We start from the raw sequence: 25,555 nt of genomic DNA, 5'->3' as shown, positions 1-25,555 counted from the left end.
AGGGAGAAGTCTCGTCCTTCAGGCAGTCCCTGATGTTGCTGGGTCTGCCTGATGGCTCCCTCTGAGGCCGAGATGACAGTTAAGGAGGAGAGGCCTCTTCCTTCAGGCGTCCCTGATGTTGCTGGGTCTGCCTGATGGCTCCCTCTGGGGCCGAGATGACAGTTGAGGAGGGAGGGGCCTCTTCCTTCAGGCAGTCCCTGATGTTGCTGGGTCCGCCTGATGGCTCCCTCTGAGGCCGAGATGACTTTCCACACACCATTGACCTCCTCCCATTTGACACCATACAGAATCCTTAATAATGCTTTTTTTGCTCTACTCATAAATCATAATTCCCATATACCACTGAATGTAATGCTAATAGTTTTGATATAAACAACTAGCAAAATTAAAATTATACCTTCAAATTACAATATCATCTGCACAACCTGAATGTTTTTACATACATATGTTAAAAGAATAATTTTTTAAAAAATTCAAAAAATCTTAATTTTTTTTTAAAAACAAACATAACTTTTTGACATTTGAAATTTTAATTTAAAAAAAATCAGGGGCCTCTCCCTTCTCTTCCCACTGAGCTTCAACCCACTCCCACCATCCTTTATATCATTTTAAAGGGAAGCAGATGAATGCCTCAGCCCATTTCTGCCAAAAGGTAGGTGTTTGAGGAGCAATGGTATCACACCCCCCTTTAGGGTGTCACCTGGTGCAGTCCGCAGCCCCCAAGTGATGCCACTGGATGACCATTCTCATAACTAGTCAGCTCAGTGGCTGTGAGGTTTTATAGCAATTTGGCAGTCTCACAAAGCCAAATAAATGACTATTCTGTAGAAAAGAGGAAGAAGCTTTACCCCCGTAAAGATGAACTTTCAGAAACTGAACATTTCATGCTGTCCTGCTGAATTTCTTGCTAATACAAGCACTAAAACATGAGAAAACAACAACATATCTTCTACTGGTATTTATTTTATCCTGGCTTATCTTGACCCTGGTTCCTGTACTAATCCTCTGTTGATTGGTCATTCTAAGTCATGACTTTAAAAGTTCTCTTCCTTGTGCTATTTGTGTGTGTGTGTGTGTGTGTGTGTGTGTGTGTGTTTAGATTATAAATCTGATCTTATATATTTGACTATAGTTATGTTCTAATGTTTCTTTGTGTTTAGTTTATATAGATATTACTTCAGTTAAGTTTTTATTTCTCTATACTCTTTGATCTTTCCAGACCTCAGATTTGCTTTGCGTTAGATAACATATATCTTTTCTGATTCATCTTTGTGCTTTCCCCATCTCAGCCCCATATCTTTGGAATTTGCTACCAGCTATAGTCAGGTCAGAATGAATTTTTTCTCATCTTTCAAAAGGCGCACAAAGTCTGTCTGTGCTGCTGTGTACTTCTGTCATGTCCTTTGAATCTGCTTGTCTGATAACAATCTCTTAACTACTTTGTCAATAAAAAAAGATTTTAAAAGAAATATATGAAATCCCATTTGTTTCAGCTGCATCATGCTTAATTTTCTCCTGTGTTGGATTGTGAATGGTCAGTTTGACTTCATTTTCTTTTCAGTTTTCCCTTTTCTCTTCATTTCTTCTCATATTGTTTTAATTATTCTGTGACCCTGCAGGAATGCCCTGGTTGCTGTTATCTCCATTCAGCACCTAGTTTGTTTTTAGTGCTTGACAAGCTATCTTTTAAATAAATAGATGTTCAGAGAGAGTGATACCCAGTGGTTAGAGCATAGGTCTTGGATGTAGAAAGTGCTGGTTCATGTCTCCCTAAGGCTCACCCATTGGCCTTAGAGAAACCATTATCTCTTGGCCTAATCTACCTCCCAGAGTGAAGCTTTTTACAATTTTACACTTGAGTTTCTTGGAGAAAGGTCAGGATGCAAATGTAATGAACAGGTGAGTTTGGCAATAACATGTTACACTTTATCCTCCCTTGTTCAGCAGTTCATCCTTGTTCAGGGTTCCAGCTACCGATTCGTTCCCAGCAGGGAGAGCTCACTCTCTTTCTCACCCATATTTGTTCTTCTAATTTTCATCTTATACCATTGCCTTTCATTATGTGGCTGCTGATCGTGCCTAGTCCTCATTGGGTTGCCTCAAGGGGTGCAATTGCTCCTTTGGATTTGAAAGTTGCTTTTTTTTTTTTTTAACTTCTGGAAAACTTGGGGTTCCCCTGAGTATGCTGATATAATTAAGTATGCACCATGCAGTGATGAGAGCCAGCATTTGAATCCCTGCTCAGCCATGGAAATCCACTGGGTTGGGGAAGTCACAGTCTCTCAACCTCAGAGGAGGGCAAAGGTGAACCCCCTTGGAAGAAGCTTTGCCAAGAAACCCCCATGATAGGGTCACTTTAGGTTCTTCATACATCAGAAATGATTTGAAGGCACACAACAACAATATATAGTGAAATATAAGTGTATTTACAGAGAAGCCTGCCTCATGATAGTCTGTGCTTTAAAGGAAAGACATTAGAGAGAATTCGATTTGCTTTCTAATTTCCATAAATTCTGTACCCCTGCAGGTAAAAGGTGTGAGTTGTGTGACGATGGCTATTTTGGAGACCCTCTTGGCACGAATGGCCCTGCCAGGCTTTGCCGCATCTGCCAGTGCAGTGACAACATTGATCCTAATGCTGTTGGGAACTGCAACCGCTTGACAGGGGAATGTCTGAAGTGCATCTATAACACAGCTGGTTTCTATTGTGACCGGTGCAAAGATGGATTTTTTGGGAATCCCTTAGCTCAGAATCCAGAGGACAAGTGCAAAGGTAAGTTTGTCTGCTCTGTGTTAGTACACTGGTACCCCGGGATACGAATGCGCCGCCTTACGAAATTTCCGGGTTACGAAAAAAATCCATTCAAAAAAACTGTTCCGGGTTACTAAGGTTATTTCGGGTTACGAAAAAATTTTTGGTGCTTTTCGGCGCTATTTCACACGAAATCGCGGCTTTTCCCCATTAGCGCCTATGGCTTTTTCGCCTTACGAAGTATTCCGGGTTACGAAAGCGGCGGCGGAACGAATTTATTTCGTAACCCGGGGTACCCCTGTATGCTCTTTGTACAGTCCAGTGGTCTAAAATACCAAGACCTAAATGCTCTTTAATACCATTTAGGGTAGATCTATTGAATTGCTCTACCTAGGACTAAAGAACAGGATTTCAGCCCAAGTACTATTCCTTCCATGCACTAGGAGTCAGTATCTTTTCTAAAGAAAGATTTAGACTAGTGATTTCCAAAGGGGCATTAATGCTCCCCTAAAGGTGGTGGAGGAAAAGAGGACAGCAGAGGGGGGCTTTCAGTATGGGTCATAAGAAAGACAAGGGGAGCCAGTGGCCTTTAAGACCATGGTAGGGTTGAGAGTTGCATGAAACGTCTCTTTCCAGGGTCCCTTTAAAACACCGCACAGCCTTGTGGATTGCAAAGACTGGCACAGGCAAGAGGCTTCTCAGTTGTTGCTCAGCCAAATGATTGTTTACTGCTCCCAGGACAGATAAGGGAGCAGCAACTAAAAAGCCTTTTGCTTGTGCTGATCTTTGCCACAAGGCTGGTATGGGTGAGAAGCTTCTCAGTTGATGCCCATCCAGCTGCTCAGTTGATGTTCTTAAAGTGACTGAGTACAAAGGGAGCAGTGACCATGACTGGTTGTTCTGAATTTGTTTAGAGTAATATATTTAATATCAAGAAATTAGTGTTGGTGGAGCGGGGATACTAGTGTTGTCACCCAAGAGGCAAGGGAGCAGTAGCCTAAAAAAGTTTGGGGACCACTGGTTTAGACTCCACTGTTGCCACCACAGCCGTGGTCACAGGTCTTTTGAGTGTATTTGCTTCATTAAAAAAACAAGTCTTCTTACTGTGAAATATCTACAGGCCTAATGGATGCACACACATCCTAATCCTTGGAAGTGTTAACCTCACAGAAGCTTGACATAACTATTCTATGTGTGATGGAAAACTAGAGGTGGAAGTGTGATATGATTCCATGTGCTATTCTGCTCATATTCCCAGCAATTTGTCAGTCCTATCTAGTCTACCAGTATTACACGAAACAGGACTCATTCTTCTATCAGGCATGATGTATTCCCTTGTCTTAGACAGTGGAGTGTAGGCAAAAGTAAGTAACAGTAATTGATATAAGACAGTAAATGTCATCATTTCAACATGATACAGCCTTAACTCTCTTCTCTCAGGGATTCTTGAGAAATATCTTACCGTATGTACTCGACTATAAGTCGACCTCATATATAAGTCAAGGGCAGGTTTTGGGGCCGAGATTATGGATTTTGATATTACCCATGGATAAGTCGAGGGTAAAACCTGGGGGGCATGTAATGAAGGACGTAAAGGACAATGCAAAGGAAAACAATGCCAAAGAACTTACAAAATTCCAGCAGGCATAACTATTTGTACTCATACTAAAGACAGGATGGATGAGACAGTAGAAGCGGGTCAGTACTTCCAGGGCAGATTAAACTCTTGACTTTCTCCGTGTGTGTGTGTGTGTGAGAGAGAGAGAGAGAGAGAGAGAGAGAGAGTTAAAATACAGTACTTGCATTGACCCGTGGATAAGTCAACTCAGTTTTTTTGGGTTAATTTTTTAACCTAAATTTCTAGACTTATACATGAGTATATACAGTAATTTGTATTTGCTTAATTGAAATGGTCAGCTGTAAATTTCATAACAGCAAAGATGGTGTAAACTGCTTCCAGTGAAGGCTAATAACAACATCTATTGATGGCTGCAGAAGGTCTGGGAGGGTGGCCAAGATAGACATCTTGATTTACTCCGTCAGAATGAGACCAAATCAGAGAGGCTTTCCAAAGTGTGTAACTTCTTCAGTTAATTGTTGGAAAGCTAATAATTGAGAAGCAGATGGAAGATTTTTGTGCTCATTAACATTTTGTCTAGAGCATATCCACAATAATTTTCTTGTTTTTCTCCCAGTGGGGCATTGCTGTAGGTATATCTTAATGGATTTTTGAATAATAATTTTTTAAAAATACAAAATAAAGCTTTTTATTTCTCTGACCTGCTGACGCCTCACCCCAAATGTTGAAGACTATTGGGATTTGTATCTGACATGCTAGAGAAGCACAAACATAGGAAGCACAAATCATTTGTGCTCCCTGTAACACCAACCTTGCAATGTTCTCTGGAACTTTGCTTATTAGAAAATGCATGCTGATACATTCCTTTTTGCTCTTACAGCTTGCAGTTGTAATCCTTATGGAACAGTGAATGTACAGACAAACTGCAACCAAGTGACTGGGCAGTGTGAGTGCCTTCCACACGTCACAGAGAGGGACTGCAGCTCCTGTCAGCCTGGCTTCTACAACCTGCAGAGTGGGCATGGCTGTGAGAGGTGAGCTGGTCTCACTGCTCTGAAATGGGCACAGGAACACTTTGGGGGGTGGCACCCCTCTTGCTGGATGGGAGAACTAATTTAAAGTCTGAGATTAGAAGTGTTACAGGTTTTGCTAAAGCCTGCTCTCAACAGAATTTAATGGAGAGGGATGCCTTCTATTCCCTTTATGCCTAGAGTAACCACATTTTAGGGAAAGGGATCACTTTTCCCTTAAAATTTATGCCCCAGTCCATCTTTTGTAGAAAGACTTAATTCAGTCATTTAGTTCTTATCCTCCATCTGAAACTGAGCTTGACTTTTTATGACGGCACGTGTGTGTAATGTTCCTCTTTTAATTTTTGTCTCTGTCTTCATTATTGAACGTTTAGATTGTAAAACTGATAGGGCAGAAATCGTTGATTTGGTTAATGTTACTTTGTACAGAACTGTATGCATTTGCAGTGGTATATAATGAATAAAGACAGTAACATACAGGATCAATGTATATAAAAAGATAAAGGTATTCCCTGTATTATCAAGTTGTGTCCAACCATAGAGGGTGGTGCTCATCTCTGTTACTAAGCCGAAGAGCCAGCATTGTCAGAGACTACTCTCTGATCACGTGGCCAACATGATTGCAAAGAACGCTGTTTACCTTCCCACCGAAGGTAAACTTGCAAGGTACTAAAGTATCCAAACATGCAATTTATAATCATTTTAGGTGAGACAACATAAGTGTTAAGATTATTGATTAAATAGAAAGGTTTTAGTCTTCTGTTGTTTGAGATAGGTGTTAGTGCTCCACAAAATAGAAGATTGAGTTAAGGTGACAGTCTGAAATGTAGTTGTATTGTGCCTTGTGTTAGTTTAAACTCCTTTTGAGTGAATGCACATGCACCTCACAGGCAAATCCCCCTTGTCTTTTATTCCATACCTGTGCTTTTAAATTTAGCATTGTTACAAAATTCTTATGGGAAAAATCAGTCTCGTTCCAGCATTCCCAAATAAAAGTAGTGGTCCTATGAAAACTTGGTACTGTTACTATGCACATTGCACTGTTCCTCTTATTCCTCCAGGTGTGACTGTCATCCATTGGGTTCCACTAATGGCCACTGTGACATACAGACTGGGCAATGTGAATGCCAGCCAGGCATCACTGGCCAGCGTTGCGAGAGGTGTGAAACCAACCATTTTGGATTTGGTCCTGAAGGCTGCAAACGTAAGGGGGAGTGGGGAACACAATGTCTCCATCCCATTATCTCCTTTTCCCTTTGTTTACTGAGCCTTTTTTTCTCCGTACTAAGAGTCTTCTCATATTGAGAGTCTGCTCATTTGCTTGTCACTGTTAGTTTGTTTAAGGACTTGAACATCATAGGACACTCTTTTCTTCTCTCACCCCCTCCCCCTGCCCCTTGTCTGTTTCCTGCCTGTTATGTGAGTTTCAAATCCAGTGAGGATGTTTCTGCAGTTGTGCAAATCTTACTTTCTCCCTCTAGGGCATTATGATTGCATATACTTCTAGACCATCTGCTGCTTCTTGTCATAAACACTTGTTCTGAATTTTGTCCCAGAACTGACCTGTTTTCTGGCTGTTACACTCCTACGCGTCTCCTCCGGAATGTGGCCTTTAGCTGCTAACTCAAGCTTGAGAACATACAAAGTGTGTAAAATTTGGACATACATTCCTATTTATCTAAATCCTTCCATCTGTTTCCCTAATATTTCAAGAATACATCAAGCCTTACTTGTGAGTTGGATGAGTGTGGTTGCTGTGGCAAAATGCACATGGAGTCCTGGCTTCTGGCAAACTACAGCTGGCAGATCAAGAGCCAGACTTGGGAATACCTAGACTGTTACTCTTCTTCCCACTCCAAAGCAATGTTGCTACTTCCTTCCCTTTCTTACCATTTGCCATGATGTGTGTTGAAATACATTTTGGAACTTTGTTTAGTAGTGGTGTGCATGTAATCACTTGCTCTGCTTGCAGGAGGATGGAGGGTACATTTTTTCCAAGTTACAAACTGGAATGAGCAGTCACACACTACTACCCAGGCAAGCATAAATGGCAGTGTGAATTCAACTAGAAGAATGCAAATGTATTTCAAACAAAGCTTTCCTTGTGACATACATACATACATACATACATATGAGAGATGTATTTGAACTTCAGCATGACCTCACACAAATGGCTGTAATCTGTTTAAAATATGACATGAGATGACATGACAAACTTCCATCAGATTTTAAGCTTATTGAGTGCAGTGCCTTAGAAACAAATCCTTACATATAGATAAGTAGATGTCAAGTAGAAGAATTTTAACACCTTTGTCCACAGTCAGAAGTCATAGGCCTAAATTGAAATACTAGTCCCAATCAGAGGGATTTATGTAAATAATGAGCTGCATCTAATTATTCAGTAATACACAAAAATCATATTTCTAAATGGCAGTAACATATTACCAGTGTTCTAAGCATCTGTGAATTTGAAAATCATATTTTTACACAGCCTTCATGGATAAGACTCAATGAAATCAATAGAACTACTTGTTAGTATGTTTGCAAAGTTATGTCTTCATAATAAAAGACACAATTGTAGGATATTCATAGAATATAGTCTCCCCAAAATCTTAGCTGCATATAAACTGCATAAGCCAAACAAATTCTATGATCAGTCATTCACCCCATGGTTATGGCATATGGCTTAGTGAACATCCATCCCTGACAACCATTCAGACAATTTTGCCCTTATGAATATCTAGGGTGAAAGTTGAAAAGGAAGTGTTTGTGTGTATGTGTCCCCTGTTCTCATGCCACAATAGAATGCAGAATGCCAAAAAGTGATAAACAATCCAGGGTCAGGAGCTGTAAATCAAAGCAGAGGCATAGCAAGATAATAAAAATCAAGAAACAGCCCAGGGTTTAAATGACAGGGTGCTATCTCACAGTCGGCTGAGAGAAAAACCATTAGTTTCCAGCAGCGCAAATGAGGAAGGCTACAAACTTATAAAGCCCACCAATTTTGCAGACTGTATTTCAAGAGTGTGTTTCCCTACTGTTCACAGGCTCTCACTTTGCCTGTGGGGAAGGGACTGGTTTGTGCCAACGCTGAAGCATTTCTCTTACCCGTACCTTTTCCAAAGGACTCAGAGCTGTCTCTCCTACCTTCTCTTTGTCTGGGGAACTCAGATGGCTGTCAGGCTGATCTGGAGGAGGACCCAGTTGCAAGTCTGTTTTGTCTTTTGGAGCTGAACTCTCAAGGATAGGTGGAGGCATGTCAGTTTGGACCTATAAGCGGGTTTATATTTTTAGCCCTTGCAGGCTTTTGCAAACAAATAAATCTGTGTGCTATGTGTGCGTATGAGGTGCAAAACAGGCTAGTGATATAGAACTGTGTGTTTTACTTAAAAAAGAACATCTTGCTTCCATCCCAGACATCCTTTAGTGTCACCAACACCATGCAAATTGTCTGTGATAGTAATGGCATCAGTGTCTGGAGCTTTCCAGTCTGTGCAGCAAGGACCTCTTTGGAAAGACGCTAGGCAGATTATGATATTTATAAAAAAGATTCAGCTATACGGAGGTACTCATAAAAAGTCCCATTGGCTTAAGTGAATCTTAACTGTTTCATTTGGATTGTGCCCCCAGATGGTCTTCAAACGTCCACATCCATACAACTTGCAGTAAGTAAGTGATAGCAAGAAGGGATGGTTTTCAGTAACATATGATACAGGTTCTATGATAAACAGAGTTCTGCGTTTTTTTAAAAGAACCCCAAAAAACTAGTTTTGTTAATCCTGTGGGACTTTAAAGATGTTAGCCCATTGATTTTCAGGGTACCATAACATTCTCTGTTCATGTATGTTCTGGAAAAGAGTCATCCAAGCCCATTTCCCTCTTATTTTTCTCTTCCCTATAATCACTTTTAAACTTTGTGTTTCCTCAGCTTGTGACTGTGACCCTGAAGGTTCTCGCTCTCTTCAGTGTAAAGAAGATGGCCATTGTGAGTGCAAAGAAGGATTTGTGGGAAACCGCTGTGACCAGTGTGAAGAGAACTATTTCTATAACAGATCCTGGCCTGGCTGTCAAGAGTGCCCTGCATGTTATAGACTGGTGAAAGATAAGGTCAGACCCATGAAAGAATTTATGTGTTTAGGCCTTATATGATTTTGTAAACAAAGAACTCAGTCAAGGTACTGTGCATGCTCATGTAGCACTGAGGCATAAAACAGGCCAAGTGATATGGATTTGCATGCTTTTAAAAAAAAACACCAAATGCACCAATTTCATCTACCCTGTTTCCAGATATATGTATTTCACTTGCCCTCAAAATCTTTTTATTCACTTCAGTATCTTAATTTGCATGTTGAACATTCATCATTATTTTATTTATCTGTAGCCACTTGATCTTTGTTGAAATGCTTTGTCTTGTTTCTTCTATGTTTTTTTTTTATCAAGCGCAGTTAAAATGCTAACTCCCATCCAAACACATTTTGCATATTGGCATTAAGAATTTTGCAATCTATGTACACTAATTCAAACCATGGTCCTTTATTTACCCAAAGATTGAAAGCAAAGTTTGAATTAAATTAGCAAATCAGAGTTGCAAAAAAATTAGTTTGTATTAATGGTAGCTTGTCCTGGTGCATATGTAATATGAACAGTGGCTGACTTTTTGGGAAATGAAAAGGGGAGGTCATTTCAGAAAGAGGAAAATTGGGCTAACTGAAGAGGGGCACAATCATATGTCACCAATTATGATTGCAAATTTAGAGTCTGTGACTTGCAGTACATCAAGTTTGTTAATTCTGCTTTGGGCCTTTTTTGCATATTGCCCGGCATATTTTCTAGAACCCATATTATTAAATGTCAGCAGTGTTTATAAAACCTAGCATCTTTATAATATTTGTCAGTCACTTTTGCAGCACACTTGAGACAGACCACCATCATTTTTCACACATGTGAGAGTGAAGCTGAAAGGAGAAGGCATTGCCCATTGATTGTAGATTTGAACAGGGGGATCCTATACTACTACTGTATATGATTCTAAAAGCAATAGATATTGCACAGTTGCTCAAATTAGTTGTGATAGGGAGGAATTTGGAATTTTGTTATTGTGGACAGTAGATTGGAAAGAAGGAATGGGATAAGTGAAGTAGAAAGCACTAGTAGCCATACCACATTATTACATTTATTATTTATAGGTAGATAGATAGATAGATAGATAGATAGATAGATAGATAGATAGATAGATAGATAGATAGTATTGGTATAGTCCATGCATTACAATTTCTGCATGTTTGGTTGAAATTGTCAAAAAGCTTCTGGTATTTTCATTGCAAAGATAAGTACTGAAACTTGTAAGTAGGACATCTTGGGATTTCTGACTTGGTAAGAGACCTGTCACAGGTGTTACAACTATGTGGAATCCTACTTTTCATGCCCATACCTTCTTGCAGAGAAAGATTTGTACATGAGAACTGAGTGACTCCTGCTGGAGTCCCAAATGTTTGACATTCATTCATTATTTGCAGCCAAACAACAATAACCTGTTGATACAGCCTACCAACTGGTTAAAAAAAGAGAAAGAGAAAAAAAAAAGAAAGACAGTGCATTCTAGTATATGTATAATCTAAAAATGCATGACACAGAAAGAAAAGGGGATGGGGAGGAAAGAGAAAAAAAGCAGGTAGCCTTTTAGTGGGGCTTACAAAATGATCCACCTTTCCATCTCGTCTCCCATTGTTGGCCTGGCTCATCCCACCTCTACACTACTTAAGTAAAACACATTTCCTTAGCCTTATCTTTTGTTCCTTTTGTTTAGGTGACAGAACAAAGGGAGAGATTACAGGAGCTGGAAAATCTTATAGCCAACATTGGAACAGGTGATGAAATTATAACTGACCAGGCTTTTGAAGACAGGCTGAAAGAAGCAGAGAAGGATGTAATGGACTTGCTTCGGGATGCTCAAGGCATCAAAGGTAGGTCAGTGCCATGGAATCAATCTCTTCCTGAGTGAGTGCCTTCTGCTATCTATGCACTCTCAGCCCTGGAACTGTCTTCTGGTATCTAGAAGCTCTTAATACACTTAAGCAAAGGTGAAATTTTTTAAAGTAGCATTGAAAGTAACACTGTGCTTCAGTGCTGGAGAGCAACATTTGTGGTGGAAGTAGTAGTATATGCTTTTATTATTATATAAAACTGTAGAATTGGAAACTACTTCACCACCTTGTACAGCCCCCTGCCATAAGAGCATGAGTGAGTACTTCATAGTTTTGCTTGCTCATCGTTTTTGTGTGATTAATTCAGATTCTCCTGGTTATTTTCCCTTTTCTAGATGTAGATCAGGGCTTGATGGACCGTCTGCATGAGATCAACAGAACCCTGTCCAGTCAACTTGGTAGGTTGAGGAACATCCAGAACACAGTAGAGGAAACAGAAAACCTTGCAGGACAGGCCCAAACTCGGGTTGACAACACGCGAGAACTCATTGATACAGCTTCAGATATGCTGCAGAGAGCAAGAATGGCTGTTGCCAATGTGGTGAGTGCTTTTTTAATGTTCTGTTTGAAATTGCACATCAAACTGCTGAATTAGTTAGACCTCTGTGTGTGCTGCAAGTGTGCTGTCTTTTTAAATTAGGATTAGCTTTCATTTTTTTAAAGTGAGTTTCTAGCCATTATGTCTGAAAGGCTGTAAGCAATATTTAATAAAATTGCTTACGTTAGCCTAAAAATATGTAGTACTGTACTAATTTATAAAGTACTACATAGTTAAAGCTAAAGCTACATTGCAAACTACTATATGCTAGACAATTTACTACTAAATTATTAAGGCAAAAGTACTAGTTTAACTTGGAGGTTCACACCTTACTGAAATCAGTGGCATTCATTTCTGAGTTATACTGTGTATGTGTGTGTGTTTGTGGTGTGTATATTCTTCCCTAGCTTTTACCTGTTGTCCCCCCCCCCTCCCCCCAAATTTCTACTGACTGAAAAGTTCAGCATGAAGTGGCAAATAAATAAATTGCTGTTTCTGGCAAGAAACTAGATTTCCTGTAGTGCTGCTTTATGAGTAGTGTTCATTCGAAAAGCCAGGATCAAATTGTGTCTGCCCAATGTGGCTGCTGTCAAGGCCTATTGCCACATTTGCTTCACACACTGCTCTCACTGCAGTTACAAATTGGTGTTTGGTCTGGTACTTCTCAGTTGATGCATCTCAAGCTAGACCTAATCTAGAATTCTCAAGCTGTTGATTGCTACTAGAAGTACTTGGTGGAGGTGAAATTATTAAGTTTGAGTGTTTTTACATTTACCTGCTGTTAAAGTCCACTGTCAACAGATTTAAAATGTTACAAGCTGTTGGCCATCAGAAAAACTCACACCTCACTCTGTGCCAAGTTCCACCTCCTATCCCTTGTCACGTGTCTCCATGTATTGCATTTCCTTACTCTTACTGGATTCTGCTTGCGGAGGTGAACATTACATTTCATACTTCATACCAGTATATTTCAGGGAGAACAGGGAGAATAACACAAGATTGTGTATTTCATCTGCAACCCTGTTTTTCTTATGGTTACAGTTGATACAGTTCAGTAGTCAAATAGACAATGTTTCTTGTATATTTAAAGATGTAAGAGATGGTTCCTGAAAGTGTGTTTGGTTCCTTCTTTAGTCTATTACTCCACCAACATCAACTGGAGACCCCAACAACATGACTCTCCTAGCAGAGGAAGCCCGTCAACTGGCTGCACGGTGAGATTCAGTAGATTATGTAAGAGACACTTGGCTTGACCTCTAAAGTGTCCACGTGCATTCAAAGCATTGTCAAGAAACAAAAGATGGATATCCTTCTACCTCACTTCTATCCTTTCGAACATATCCTGAGCCACACACTGTAGCTTTGCCCACTTTATACAGTTAGCCCTCCATATCCAGATTTTTGTATCCATGCATTCAAGCATCCACTGTTTGAAAATATATATATATTTAAATATATACATTGTTTTGTATAAGGAACACCATTTTATTATGCCATTGTACAGCATGCCTGCGTCATACGCGGTCTTTTTTTTAAAAATATGCCTTTATTAATTATTACAAGACAAATAAAGAATTACATACATATACAAGCCATGGGGAGCACACGGGGCGGAAGGGGCGGCACGTCCCATTCAATTGAATGGGGGCGCGCGCCCATGGCACCTTGCGCGCCGCCGCGCCGCCGTGCACGAGCCCCATTGTTTCCAATGGGGCTTGAGCATAGGCGAAATTCACCTTACGCAGCGGGATCTGGAACAGAGAGGGCCGACTGTATTTAATGGGACTTGAGTATCCACGTGTTTTGATATCCACGGAGGGGCTGGAACCAAAGGGCAGCAGATACCAAGGGCCCACTGTACAATCTCCACTACCATCTGTTTGAGATCCTCTTCACTACCATCACCTGTTTGCCACCTCTATTTGTGCTTCTTTCCAACTGCCATAATCCCCTCCCCCATTGCCCTAACAATGTTAAGATTATTAGTGATAGAAACAGGATCTCAGTAATGGAACAGAGCAAATCCCTGTTCATACCAAACTGTATTCCTTCCAAATTATTTGACTATTATACGGGTTGCTGCTTGGAAAGCTTAGCTTTACTTCAGTACAGAATACACAATGCATACTAACTTGTTTAAGTTATGAAGGAGGGGGCAGATGTTTATATATATAGAAACCTTTCCCATTAAAACACAATGTGAAAACCAAATGAAGAAGAATCCTGTTCCCACTTGAATTTATTTTAAAGGGGGGGGGGGAACCCACAATTTAAGCACACGTCAGAGGTTCATAAGTCAGCCCTTTTGTATACATTTTGTACTCTGGATATATCCAGACCTAAATACAAAATGTTATATGAAAAAAAAATCACCCTGAGGGTAAGAAGAGCACAACTCTAGTCTGTAATCTGACTTTATTCTAGCCCCAGTGATCCAGGCATACATGGATGACCAACAGCCTATTCTTAATCTCCTTGACTAGGAGACCTGTCTGGAAAACAGATCACATCGAGTGTATTTACCTGACCTTGAAAGCTAGGGACAGTCTGGGACTTCTGTTGGTATACCGTCCACCCCGTTGCCTAACAGGCTGAGCTGACACAGCTGGTCTTGGAGCTGGTGTTGGAGTCCCCCAGGTTTCTGGTACTTGGGGACCTCAGCATCCCCTTCGAGGCCAGCTTATCAGATTTATCAGGTGCGTCTCGGTTGTTCATGGATTCCATGACAGCCATGGGCCTGTCCCAATTAGTCTTGGGTCCAACACATAGTGCTGGTAACACACTCAATGTGGTCTTTAGTACGGATCAGGAACATCCGTGGGCAGATGTAATACAGACTTCTGCCCTGTCATGGATGGATCACTTTCTGGGTCAAGGTGGGACTGAAGGCTACTTCCTATATTCCTCTAGGGGGTGGAGGACCTATTAAAATGGTGTGCCCTTGAAAGCTGATGGAACCCTAATAAACGTTCCAAGAAGCCCTAGAGGGATTTATGATTGGGAACGACGGCGATTCTTTCGAAGCCTTGGTTGATACTTGGAACAACAACCTTACCAGGGCTACTGACACTATTGCTCCCGAGCGTCCTTTCCAGCCCGCTCCAAATAAAAAACCATGGTATATGGAAAATCCCCGTCAAATGAAGTGGGCTGCGCAACGACAAGAGCGCCGTTGGCAGAAACATCAACATTTATCTGACAAGACATGCCATAAGAACCTATTAGATTCTTATAGAGTGGCAATCGATGCAGCAAAGAATTCTTTCTGTGCTGCATGCATTGCATCAGCAGAGTCTCATCCAGCAGAGCTGTTCAGGGTGGTTAAAGAGCTAACCCAACTGCCTCCCATCCTGAACCTGTTATTAGAACAATTATAGCCTGCTGTGATGTTTTTAATGACTTTTTTCAGATAAAATCTCTCAGATAAAGGCTGATCTGGATGCAGATATTATAACAGAAACAGTAAGAAAGGTGTCCAGTGACTCCGCGGACTGTGTTAAAGTGGATCATTTTGAGTTTGTAAATACTGATGAAGTGGACAAGCTCCTTAGAAGTGTAAGGAGGATGACGTATTCTCTCAATACTTACCCATCGTGGTTGACCATTTAGGGAGGGGATGCAACAAAAATTCTATTACATCTTATAATTAATGCATCCCTTAAGGAGGGAACATTTCCATCAAAATTAAAACAAGTGATAGTTAAACTGCTTTTTAAAAAAACCCTCCTTAGATCCCCTGGTGAGTAACAATTACAGATTGGTCTCCCTCTTACCATTTTTGGGCAAAGTGATCAAGGGCAGTCATCATCCAACTCCAAGCTGTCTTGGATGAAGCTGATTATCTGGACCCATTTCAGACCGGCTTCAGGGCAGTATATGGAGTTGAGATGGCCATGGTCATCTTAGTCGAAGATCTCCGTCTGGGCATCAACAGGGGAAGTGTGACCTTGTTGGTGCTCTTGGTCATCTCAGCGGCTTTTGATACCATAGACCATGGTATCCTTCTGGAACGCCTGAGGGAGCTAGGCATTGGGGGCACTGCGCTCCAGTGGCTCCAATCCTACCTCTTGGGCAGATTCCATATGGTGAATCTGGGGGACAGCTGCTCTTCTAAAAGAGAGTTGACATCTGGCATCCCTCAGGGCACCATCCTGTTCCCCCATGCTGTTTAACATTTACATGAAACTGCTGGGAGAGATCATCCAGAGACATGGGGCGCAGTATTATCAGTACACTGATGACACCCAAATTTATTACTCTATGCCTCTGACTGATGCAGTGACTAAGGATGGCATCTCTCCTCTGGATTCCTGTCTTGAGTCGGTAATGTGCTGGATGAGGGAAAACAATCTCAAGCTGAATCCAGGGAAACAGAGGTACTCGCGGGGTGGAGATTTGTCAACCAGTCCTGGATGGAATCACACTTCCCCTAAAGGACGAAGTTTGCAATTTGGGGGTACTTCTGGATCCATCTCTACAGTTATTATCTCAAGTAGATTTGATGGCCAGAAAAGTGCCTGGTATCAACTTCGGCTGATACGCCAACTGCGTCCCTGCCTGGACCAAAAGGACCTTGAAGCAATGGTACATGCACTAGTAATCTCTCATCTGGATTTCTGTAATGCACTTTACATGGGCCTACCTCTGTACAAAGTTCGGAAGCTTCAATTGGTGCAAAATGCGGCAGCCAGATTGGTCACTGGAACACCTAGGTCAGACCATATAACACCAGTATTAAAATCTCTTCATTGACTGCTGATTAGCTTCTGGGCGCAGTATAAAATGTTGGTTATTACCTTTAAAGCACTATATGGCTTGGGCCCGAATTACTTGAAGGAACGCCTCTCCCTACACAATCTGCCCCGCACTGTCAGAACATCCGGGAAGAATTAATTAGACTATCCAAAGACCAGATTAATAACAACTTCCCACACAGCATTTACTGCCGTGGCCCACAGACTGTGGAATAGCTTACCGGAAAAGATCCGTCTTATCACCATTTTAAATGCCTTTAAGAAGGCACTCAAGACGGATCTCTTTTGGCAGGCCTACCCGATTTATAGTTGAGTATATATGGTAATTGTTAATTTGACAAACCCTAGGGCTTCAAGCTAGCTCTGAGCTGCAGTCTGCAGTGGGCCCTTGCTGGTGTTTGGTTCCAGGACCCCCTGTGAATAACAAAATCCGTGGATATCCCATTAAATACAGCGGCATAGCAAAATGGAGTCCCTTATATAAAATAGAAAATCAAGGTTTGCTATTTGTAATTTATACTTTTTACAAAATATTTTCAAGCCTTGGGTGCTTGCATCCGTGGATAAAAAAAAAAATTGTGAATAAGGAGGGCTGGCTGTATTTTGTGCATACACAACAAACTGACTTGTTTGCATTAGTCACTTCCTTTTGGGGCAGTATTGTTGGCTTGTGGGAAAGATATGGCTTCCTGCAGGACTTGGAGAGGAATCATTGCATTCGTATTTTCCAGATGATGGAATTCCATGTGCCTGTGGAGTACAGGTGCTTTAGAGTTACTTGCCCTTCAGAGATTCTTTTCACTTTGGTTTTAGACCAGGTTTTGAGACCAAGGATCTTTTGGTCAACTTGACAGATGATCTTACACCAGAACTGGACAGGAGGATTCTGTGTGTTGGTTCAGTGCTACCTTTCCATTATTCTTTTGTTACAACAGCTTCTCACATGACCACTCTTCTTCTCCGTACAATTCGGAGTGCTGGATGTGACTCTTAGAGCCCTATATTACTTGGGACCAGTGTTTTTGAAAAATTGGGTTCATTCATTTGCTTTTGCTGGTTTTAAGGTCTCCAGGCTAGGCCATGTACTGATTACACTATTACAAGAGATCTTTTTGATGACTGGAGTTGTGTTCTGGAACTCCCAGCCAAAAGAGGCTAAACAGATTGCCTCTTTGCTGGCTTTCTGCTAGAAAGCAAAATAATAATAATAATAAGAAGAAGAAGAAGAAGAAGAAGGTTTTTTTTATATACCGCCCAATCACTGGGAATCCGAGCGGTTTACAACAGAGGGGATAATAGACGGTTTTTTTCAGACTGGCTTTTAATTTTTAGGTTGGTTGAATTCAAAGACTTAGCTGTGTTAGTCTGGGGAATCAGTATGCAAAGGGATTTTGAAGCACCTTTGAGACTAACTGAAAGAAAGAAGCTGACAGCATGAGCTTTCGTAGACTTCAGTCTACTTCTTCATGCATCTGAGGAAGTAGACTGTAGTCTACAAAAGCTCATGCTACTAGCTTCTTTCTTTCAATTATTCTCAAAAGTGCTACAAGATCCTTTTGCACATTAATTTTTAGGATGATTGTTGCAGATCCTGTAGATTTTGATCTCGTTTGTATTATTTATTTTTTCTTTTAAAGAACTGATGTGTGTTACTGAGTATGTGTTTGTGGATTTTTATAGTTTTAGTTACAATTTTATATTTCTGTTTTATTTTTAGCTGCCTTGCGTGCTATAAATAAATGACTGCAGAGTTGAGTTAAAAATGGACAACTGATGTCATTGGCACCACATGTTTTTGTCACTCCTGCTGAGGAAAAGGAGGAAATGGGCCTGTGCTATTGCAGGGAGTCAAAACTTTGCTGCCTGCTTCCCCTGCGCCATCTGGCTCCTTAGCAAAATAGTTGTGTCAGTAACCCAGTCCAAGTCATAGAACGGGGGTGGCATAGTACTGCCCATGTGAGTTTCAGGGCAGGTTTTGGTGCCCCTTTGCAATCAGAAACATCTCTTGTCAATCTTTTTTTTTTTAATTGCCCTTATATGCCCTTTGGGGGCTTAGGGAGAATGTTCACCATATCCTCCACACCACCACTTTAGATCCAGGGAAGGATGTTAAAATAAAATTGAGGGGAAAACCAGCAGTTGTTTTTCAGTCACTTCCTGTCCCTTAGGATGTTGTGGGACATTGAGATACTTTTTAAATGGTTTTCTTTTGTTTTTTGCAGGGTGTGTGTGTGTGTGTGTGTGTGCCGCCCTTCACTGAGAGGCTAATGCAACCCCTTAGCCCTCCATAGTTGCCCATGCTGTCTTAGAGGATGGCCTTTGTCCATTAATACACAGTGGACTATCACTGTATCATTACTTAAGACCTGTTTTGCAGCAAACGTGCCAAAAAGGCTCATGAACACTGTGCATATTGTTTCCTTTAAAAATTGTGCCAGCAATATCATTTGAAGAGGAAAAGGAGAAACAGTTTTCTAACCATTTCGTTTTACTTCTCTAATTATTGCTCCAGACATAAACAAGAAGCAGATGACATTGTACGTATAGCTAAAGAAGCAAATGATACGTCATCACAAGCGTACCAGTTGCTCTTGGACACATTGACAGGAGAGAATCAGACAATGAACGACATCAATGACCTTAACAGAAAGTAAGTCTGAAATAAAAACAGAAATAAGGATGCTCTGACTCCAAAAAATGTGCGGCGATTTTGCTTTTCATTTAAAATGTCTTACCCTCTAGACTCTGTTGCCTGAAGGGGTTTGCATATAATAATAAGTAAGCTAAAATGGAACATGTTTCTTTTGTATTTTGAAGGTCCCAGTTCAGTAAGTTCAGCACACATTTGAAAAACAATTTAAATCGTAATTTTAAAGAGCTAGTAGCAAAATAAAAGTATAGTTTACTTTTCTGGTTTATTTATTTGCTTCTGCTGGCAGGTTTTTTTTAAAAAAATTAAAAACTGAAGGAGAGGGAACCATCTCTCAGGACCCAACATTCTCCCACAACCAGTCTTAGTTTTTTAAGGGTTTGGGTTTTGTTTTTGTTTTTTTTGGAAAGAGGGGTTTGTAAAAGTACCGCCAGTGAATTTGTGTTCAACACATTAACATTCTCTTTCAACATTCTCTTTCTCAAAGAAATATAGCCTCTCCTTAAGTAACTTTTTCAGTACCTTAACCTGAGGTACTGAGGATGCCTAGCCTATTTGAGAAGGAGGAGAATTAACAAACAGGAAAAGTTTGGAAAAAGGAAAAAGAAAGGAAAAAGAGGACAGGGATGCAAAGAGCAGGAAAAAAATGAGAAGAGGGAAGGAAAAGGAAGGATTTTTTTTTTTAATCTGAGATTTTTATTACCAGCTGCCTTGAGTAAATAGGAGTGCCACACATCAACTCAGTCTTCAGTGAGGTATAAGAGGTTCTGCTGAAATCTTCAAATTAATCTTGATTATCTATGCTCTCATTTAAAACAAGGCTGATGGATTCTTATTTTGATCCATATCTGAGGACCAGCAATATAAGAGCTAAGCATAGATGATTCCTTTTGGTTGAGACCCATCCATGGAATAGTATTCTTAGCCTACATTCCCAAAATATGTGACACGCACCTGCTCCCACACCACATGTACCTCTGAAAGTATACCCCTGAGGAGACCTGAGTCAAGGTACAGAAGTGTGCAGGCACCCAATGGATTTGCAACAGTAATTTTTACTGAAGCAGGTCCAGCTTGGTTCCGAACGTGTTTTGACTCAGATATACAGTCGCCCCTCCTTTTTCACAAGGGATTCATTCTGGACCCCCTCACGAAAACAGAGTTTTGCATATATTCAAGCCCCATTGGCCTGAATATAGGTGTGTGGCCATGGGAACGCGCACACATATGCCTCGGGCACACACCCCATTATTTTCCCCTTTGTTTGTCCTTCAAGCATAAGCGAGGGACACGGGTTCCAACACCATGAGAACAGAGGGAGGACTGTACTTGGAAGGGGAGGGCATTCATCTTACCATGAGCAATTTCTGTGCAAGATCACTAGGGTTGTTATGGTGGATCAGGATCACTTCTATAGAAATCCTTCTATTTACAGGCCTGGGGTTGAGGATTGGCAGTGTTAGGGAGTGTTATGAGCCACACAAATGGTCTTGGAAAGCCATCCATTGTGCATTCCTGCCAGAATAATTGGTAGAATTGAGAGGGTTTTCTTGTTCTCTAGGTATAACCAAGCAAAGAACATTTCCCGAGATCTGGAAAAGCAGGCAAACAAGGTCCATGCAGAAGCAGAGGAGGCTGGGAACAAAGCTCTGCAGATCTATGCTAATCTTACCAGTCTGCCTCCTATAGACACTGAGGAACTAGAGGTAGGTAGAACTCATTTTCTTGTAGATTGTGTTTAGGCATTATGACTGACAAAGCTTTAAAGAGTGGGTTTGATTCACCTCCTCAAATATAGGTTTTATAATTTGCGGTTGCTCAGAAATATACAATGTCCAGTTAGCATTCGCTTCTTTTCTCACTTTTTCTGTCTGAGCAGAATGAGGCAAATAAGATCAAGAAAGAAGCCAGAGATCTGGACCAGCTCATCAACAGAAAATTGAAAGATTATGAAGATCTGAGAGAAGACATGAAAGGGAAGGAACTGGAAGTACAAAACCTTTTGGAAAAAGGCAAAACTGAACAGCAGGTCAGTTACATTTCTGTAAAGAAGTTCTTGTCCATGAGGGATGCTATGAATACATGTTACAACAGAGTCTGTTCATTTAACTATTCTTACTGAGAGCTTGTGTTAAACATACTCCAGAGAAATGGCATGGTCATGCAGCTAGATCCCTCTAATTTCTATATTTGTTAATGTATTTATTTGCATTGTATCCTGCCTTTCTCCCACAACTGGAACCATTTGACAGTTAGAACATTTGACAGTGTTCTTGAGGGCCATGAGTTTGTGTCCATAGAATGACTGTATCATGTGGTACTCAGAGGTAACTATGTGGCTGTGATAGCAAAACAATTTTGGAACCCAAGGAGGGTTGCTAGGAGATGGAGATGAAAAGGGGAAGGTGGGGTAATAACAGAAAGTAAGGGAGAAACACTGCAAAATTGGAGGATAAGATGAGCATAGTATTGAATATTTAGGGTAGAATGAGCATGCTGTAGTAGACCCTTTTACTTTTGAGATCATTTTGTGTCTTTGTAAAGCAGTAACTTTCCAGTTCCCACTACCACCCACCCACCTGAAGAACCCTTCACAGTCCAGTAGCTTTCCCAAACTCCACTTTCTTGCCAACACTGATAATAAGCCAAAGTTGAACATAGTGGTGCAAACTCCCATATATATCTGCCTGAGGAACAAAGTCAGTACTCAAAAAGAACCTAAACTAAGGGATGAGGAGCCTTAGCCCATTTGTAACTAATTTGTTCACCCATACAATATATTCCATGTTTATAATAGGCTTTGATTTCATTTTTATAACTGTTGAAATCTGTTTCCTGTTCTATAACATGTAATTTCTTTATCGGCTATTTGTTTACATAATCATGACTGGCTAAGACTCAATCTGTCTATAGAGGTCCTTTTATCTCATGAACCATGCTAATTCACCAATCCAAGTCAATGAAATAAGGCTTGAAGGGGATCATTTCCAAGGACTGCTGCCATTGATGGAATTCCCTCCCACTTCAAACTTCTCAAAGGCTACACTTGAGAATATTTCAAAAGCAGATCCTGGAAAAGTTTCTGTTTGCACTACAATTATCAGAATACACTAGCCAGCATGGTCATTGGCCTTGAGATTAGTGGGTCTGGGAGTTACAGTCCAACAAGTAATTGTTCAAAGCTCTGTTCAGAAGCAAAGTACAGTGGTGCCTCGGGATACGAAATGATCGCGTTACGAAATTTCCGGGATACGAAAAAGTCGGATTGGCAAAAACTGTTTCGGGTTACGAAATTCATTTCGGCGCGAAATTCAAATGCTGCTATAGGCTTTCCAGTGCTAACGGAGTATTTCGGGTTACGAAATTTTCGGGTTACGAAAGGAATGGCGGAACGAATTAATTTCGTATCCCGAGGCACCACTGTAAATGTTTGGGCTATCTTCTGAAGCTGGAATAGAGAATCTTGATGGAAACGCCTTTGTATTAAATTTATTCTGCTAACAGTTTCTGCTTTTGCTACCTGTGCTACTCTATACCTTTGAGATCTTGCAACCTGTATACAGAGAACAGACATTTAAAATTAAGTTTACCTTTGCATTTTTGTGTAGCAAAATGATAAGAGCAAAAATGATATGTTGTGTGTTTGTTTAGACTGCTGATCAGCTGTTGGCTCGAGCAGATGCTGCCAAGGCTCTAGCTGAAGAAGCTGCTAAGAAGGGGAAGGACACACTCCAGGAGGCCAATGACATTCTCAGCAATTTGAACGGTAGGCAGCCTGACTTCCTGATGAGTCACTTGGTAGAATTGTAGTGTGGTTTCTCCAAGTGATTCAGGCCTTTCTTGGAGGTGGGATAAGGTTCCATGAAATTTTTGTTCCAGTTATTGCCATCTGAAGTGTTGTAAGTCATTCAAGAATATACTGTCTTGGGTTGGAGCGTGGAAAAGTTTGCTTTCTAGGGCTGCATCAACACAGCAGAAACAATATTTTACTTCCATGGCTCAATACTGTATAATTTTAGGAATTGTAGTTTGTTGTGACACCAAAGCTATCTGACAGAGAAGGCTAAATATCTCACAAAACCAGTTTCCAGAATCCCATAGCATTGAGCCAAGGCAATTAAAGTAGTGTTGTACCGGATTATTTCTACAGTGTGGATGCAGCCCTAGACTATTGCTCCCAGAATCTCTTTGGCCAGTATTGCCACTGATTGTTCTTTGTAGGACCTTGCTAGGAAGTTCATGTTTACATAAGAAGTTGATTGCTTCAAATGGCTTTTAAAAATAGGCTCTTTTGACCATATAATCATATTAATTTATGTAGATGTTTTGTACATATATGTATCATCCTGAGATCCAGAATTTGCTGGACAGTTGATATAGCTAGAAAATAAATAGGCACCCCAGCTGCTTATCACTAGCACTGCCTAAGACCACTGCAACTAAAATCAGTCTAATCACAGATGCTGTAACAATCTCTTTTGAAAGGGCTCTGGCCCTGGCCTGATGGTAGTAACAATTTCATATCTGAACTATACTACTATAGAGTACAGGTCTATAGTATCTTCCAGATAAAAAGCCAGAAAGAAAGCTGGAGCCCACTGCTATATGGATGAAGTTTTAAAATATTTTTTGTAAGAAAGATTAATCATGTATTTTAAGATCTGAACATTTCCAAGTGGAGCATGCCTGTGAGGCAGAGCATATGTAAAATGTTGCAGGTTTAATTCCCCAGGAATTCCCAGGTTCACTTGAGAAAGATATGTTTGAAACCCAGGAGATCCACTGTGCCTTGACTGAGTATTTGATCCCAGTCTTCAGTCTAAACCTGGATGCAAACCACTCTTAGTGAGACTTAAACCTATCTTAGTGAGACTTAAACCTATAGATATCCATGCTTATAGAGTTAATTGTAAAATAAAATGGCTGGCAAATCCAGTTCTTCTCATCTTCTTAGGTTGAAATGGATTTCTTAAGAATTTGTCTGAATTTTCCTATGAAATAATGTCTGAATTTGTGGAGGAGGGTAGGTCTGTCAGTGGCTGTTGGCTGTGGGACCTCTGAATGAATTGAACTTCCATGTTAAGAACATAGCTTAGAATATTATATTTTAGGAAAAGTCCAAAAAGTAACCTCTCTAAGTTCTGGTTCAGAAACAGGGGATCAAATGACAGAGTGTTTTTTACTTTCTGACTCATTTGTGTGCATTTCAGGAGCATTAATCAGCAACAGAAGGCTGGACTTAATCAATTGTTTGTTTGTTTGTTTGTTTGATGCAAAGGAACTGTTCTCACTATGTTTTTCTCTCCCTCCCAGATTTTGATAAGCGTGTGAATGATAATAAGACTGCTGCTGAGGATGCGCTAAAGAAAATTCCTGCCATTACCCGTACCATTTTGGAGGCCAATAACAAAACCCGCCAAGCAGAAGCAGCATTAGGCAGTGCTGCTGCTGATGCCAGGGAAGCAAAGAACAAAGCTGATGATGCTGAGAAAATTGCCAGTTCTGTACAGAAAGTAAGTCTTGGGAAGAGCCATGGACTTATACCCGTGCTCTGAGTCATCCATAGGAGAAACAATCATTTACATGGCTGGTGCAGTGACCAAATGTGATGCTTATAACTGTCTGCATTGTGTAGAGTAGACCTTTGGTATAGTCACTCTGTTGTTGTGCTGGTTCCAGGGACTAAATGCAGATTTGTACATAAAAGAAGCTCACAACACAACTTTTCTCAAACTGATTCCTCCTGTCTGTGGCCTAAAGTGGTAGAGTCCATAAAAATCTGCAGCACATGTTTCCTTTGTATATATAGGACAGCAACATGTAATAGGAGGACCAGCATGGCGTAGTGGTTTGAGCATGGACTACAGCTCTGGAGATTAGAGTTTGGTTCCCCACTTGAGCACAAAAATGCACTGGGTGAACTTGGGCAAATCACACACTCTCAGCCTCAAAGGATGGCAATGGCAAACCCCTCTGAAGAAACATGCCAAGAAAGCCCTATGATAGGTTCACTTTAGGGTCTCCATAAGTCAAAAATAACTTGGAGGCACACAACAACAGCAAACATAATAGACAAGAAGTTGTCTTGTTCCAGAAGTAGAAACAGAATGCAGATTTTGGGGTGGCAAGTGCTGGGATTCTATGTAGGCTCTGTTTCTACAATTGAACAATTGGCAAAGGAGCACATTTAATGTTCTTGCTCCGTTTTTTGTATTTAATTTCTTGTTACCCAGGTTAAAGAACTTTCCTATAACACTGACAGGTGAA

At 40.7% G+C, this 25,555-nt stretch overlaps 1 protein-coding gene across 1 annotated transcript in view; it reads left to right on the top strand.

Moving 5' to 3' along the window:
- Positions 1-25,555, top strand: part of LAMC1 (laminin subunit gamma 1) — a 133,221-nt gene that overhangs the window by 100,041 nt on the left and 7,625 nt on the right. The window contains exons 14-25 of the mRNA XM_042462566.1: positions 2,528-2,773; positions 5,212-5,365; positions 6,424-6,566; positions 9,291-9,469; positions 11,169-11,325; positions 11,682-11,887; positions 13,019-13,098; positions 19,151-19,288; positions 20,850-20,994; positions 21,168-21,317; positions 22,940-23,054; positions 24,602-24,801. Coding sequence (XP_042318500.1) covers positions 2,528-2,773; positions 5,212-5,365; positions 6,424-6,566; positions 9,291-9,469; positions 11,169-11,325; positions 11,682-11,887; positions 13,019-13,098; positions 19,151-19,288; positions 20,850-20,994; positions 21,168-21,317; positions 22,940-23,054; positions 24,602-24,801 — 1,913 coding nt within the window. The remainder of the gene's footprint in view (positions 1-2,527; positions 2,774-5,211; positions 5,366-6,423; positions 6,567-9,290; positions 9,470-11,168; positions 11,326-11,681; positions 11,888-13,018; positions 13,099-19,150; positions 19,289-20,849; positions 20,995-21,167; positions 21,318-22,939; positions 23,055-24,601; positions 24,802-25,555) is intronic.

Source organism: Sceloporus undulatus, chromosome 4, assembly GCF_019175285.1.
Source record: "Sceloporus undulatus isolate JIND9_A2432 ecotype Alabama chromosome 4, SceUnd_v1.1, whole genome shotgun sequence".
Classification (NCBI taxonomy): Eukaryota; Metazoa; Chordata; class Lepidosauria; order Squamata; family Phrynosomatidae; genus Sceloporus; species Sceloporus undulatus.
Note: the sequence above shows the minus strand (reverse complement) of the source record. Positions and strands in the feature narration are given on the sequence as shown.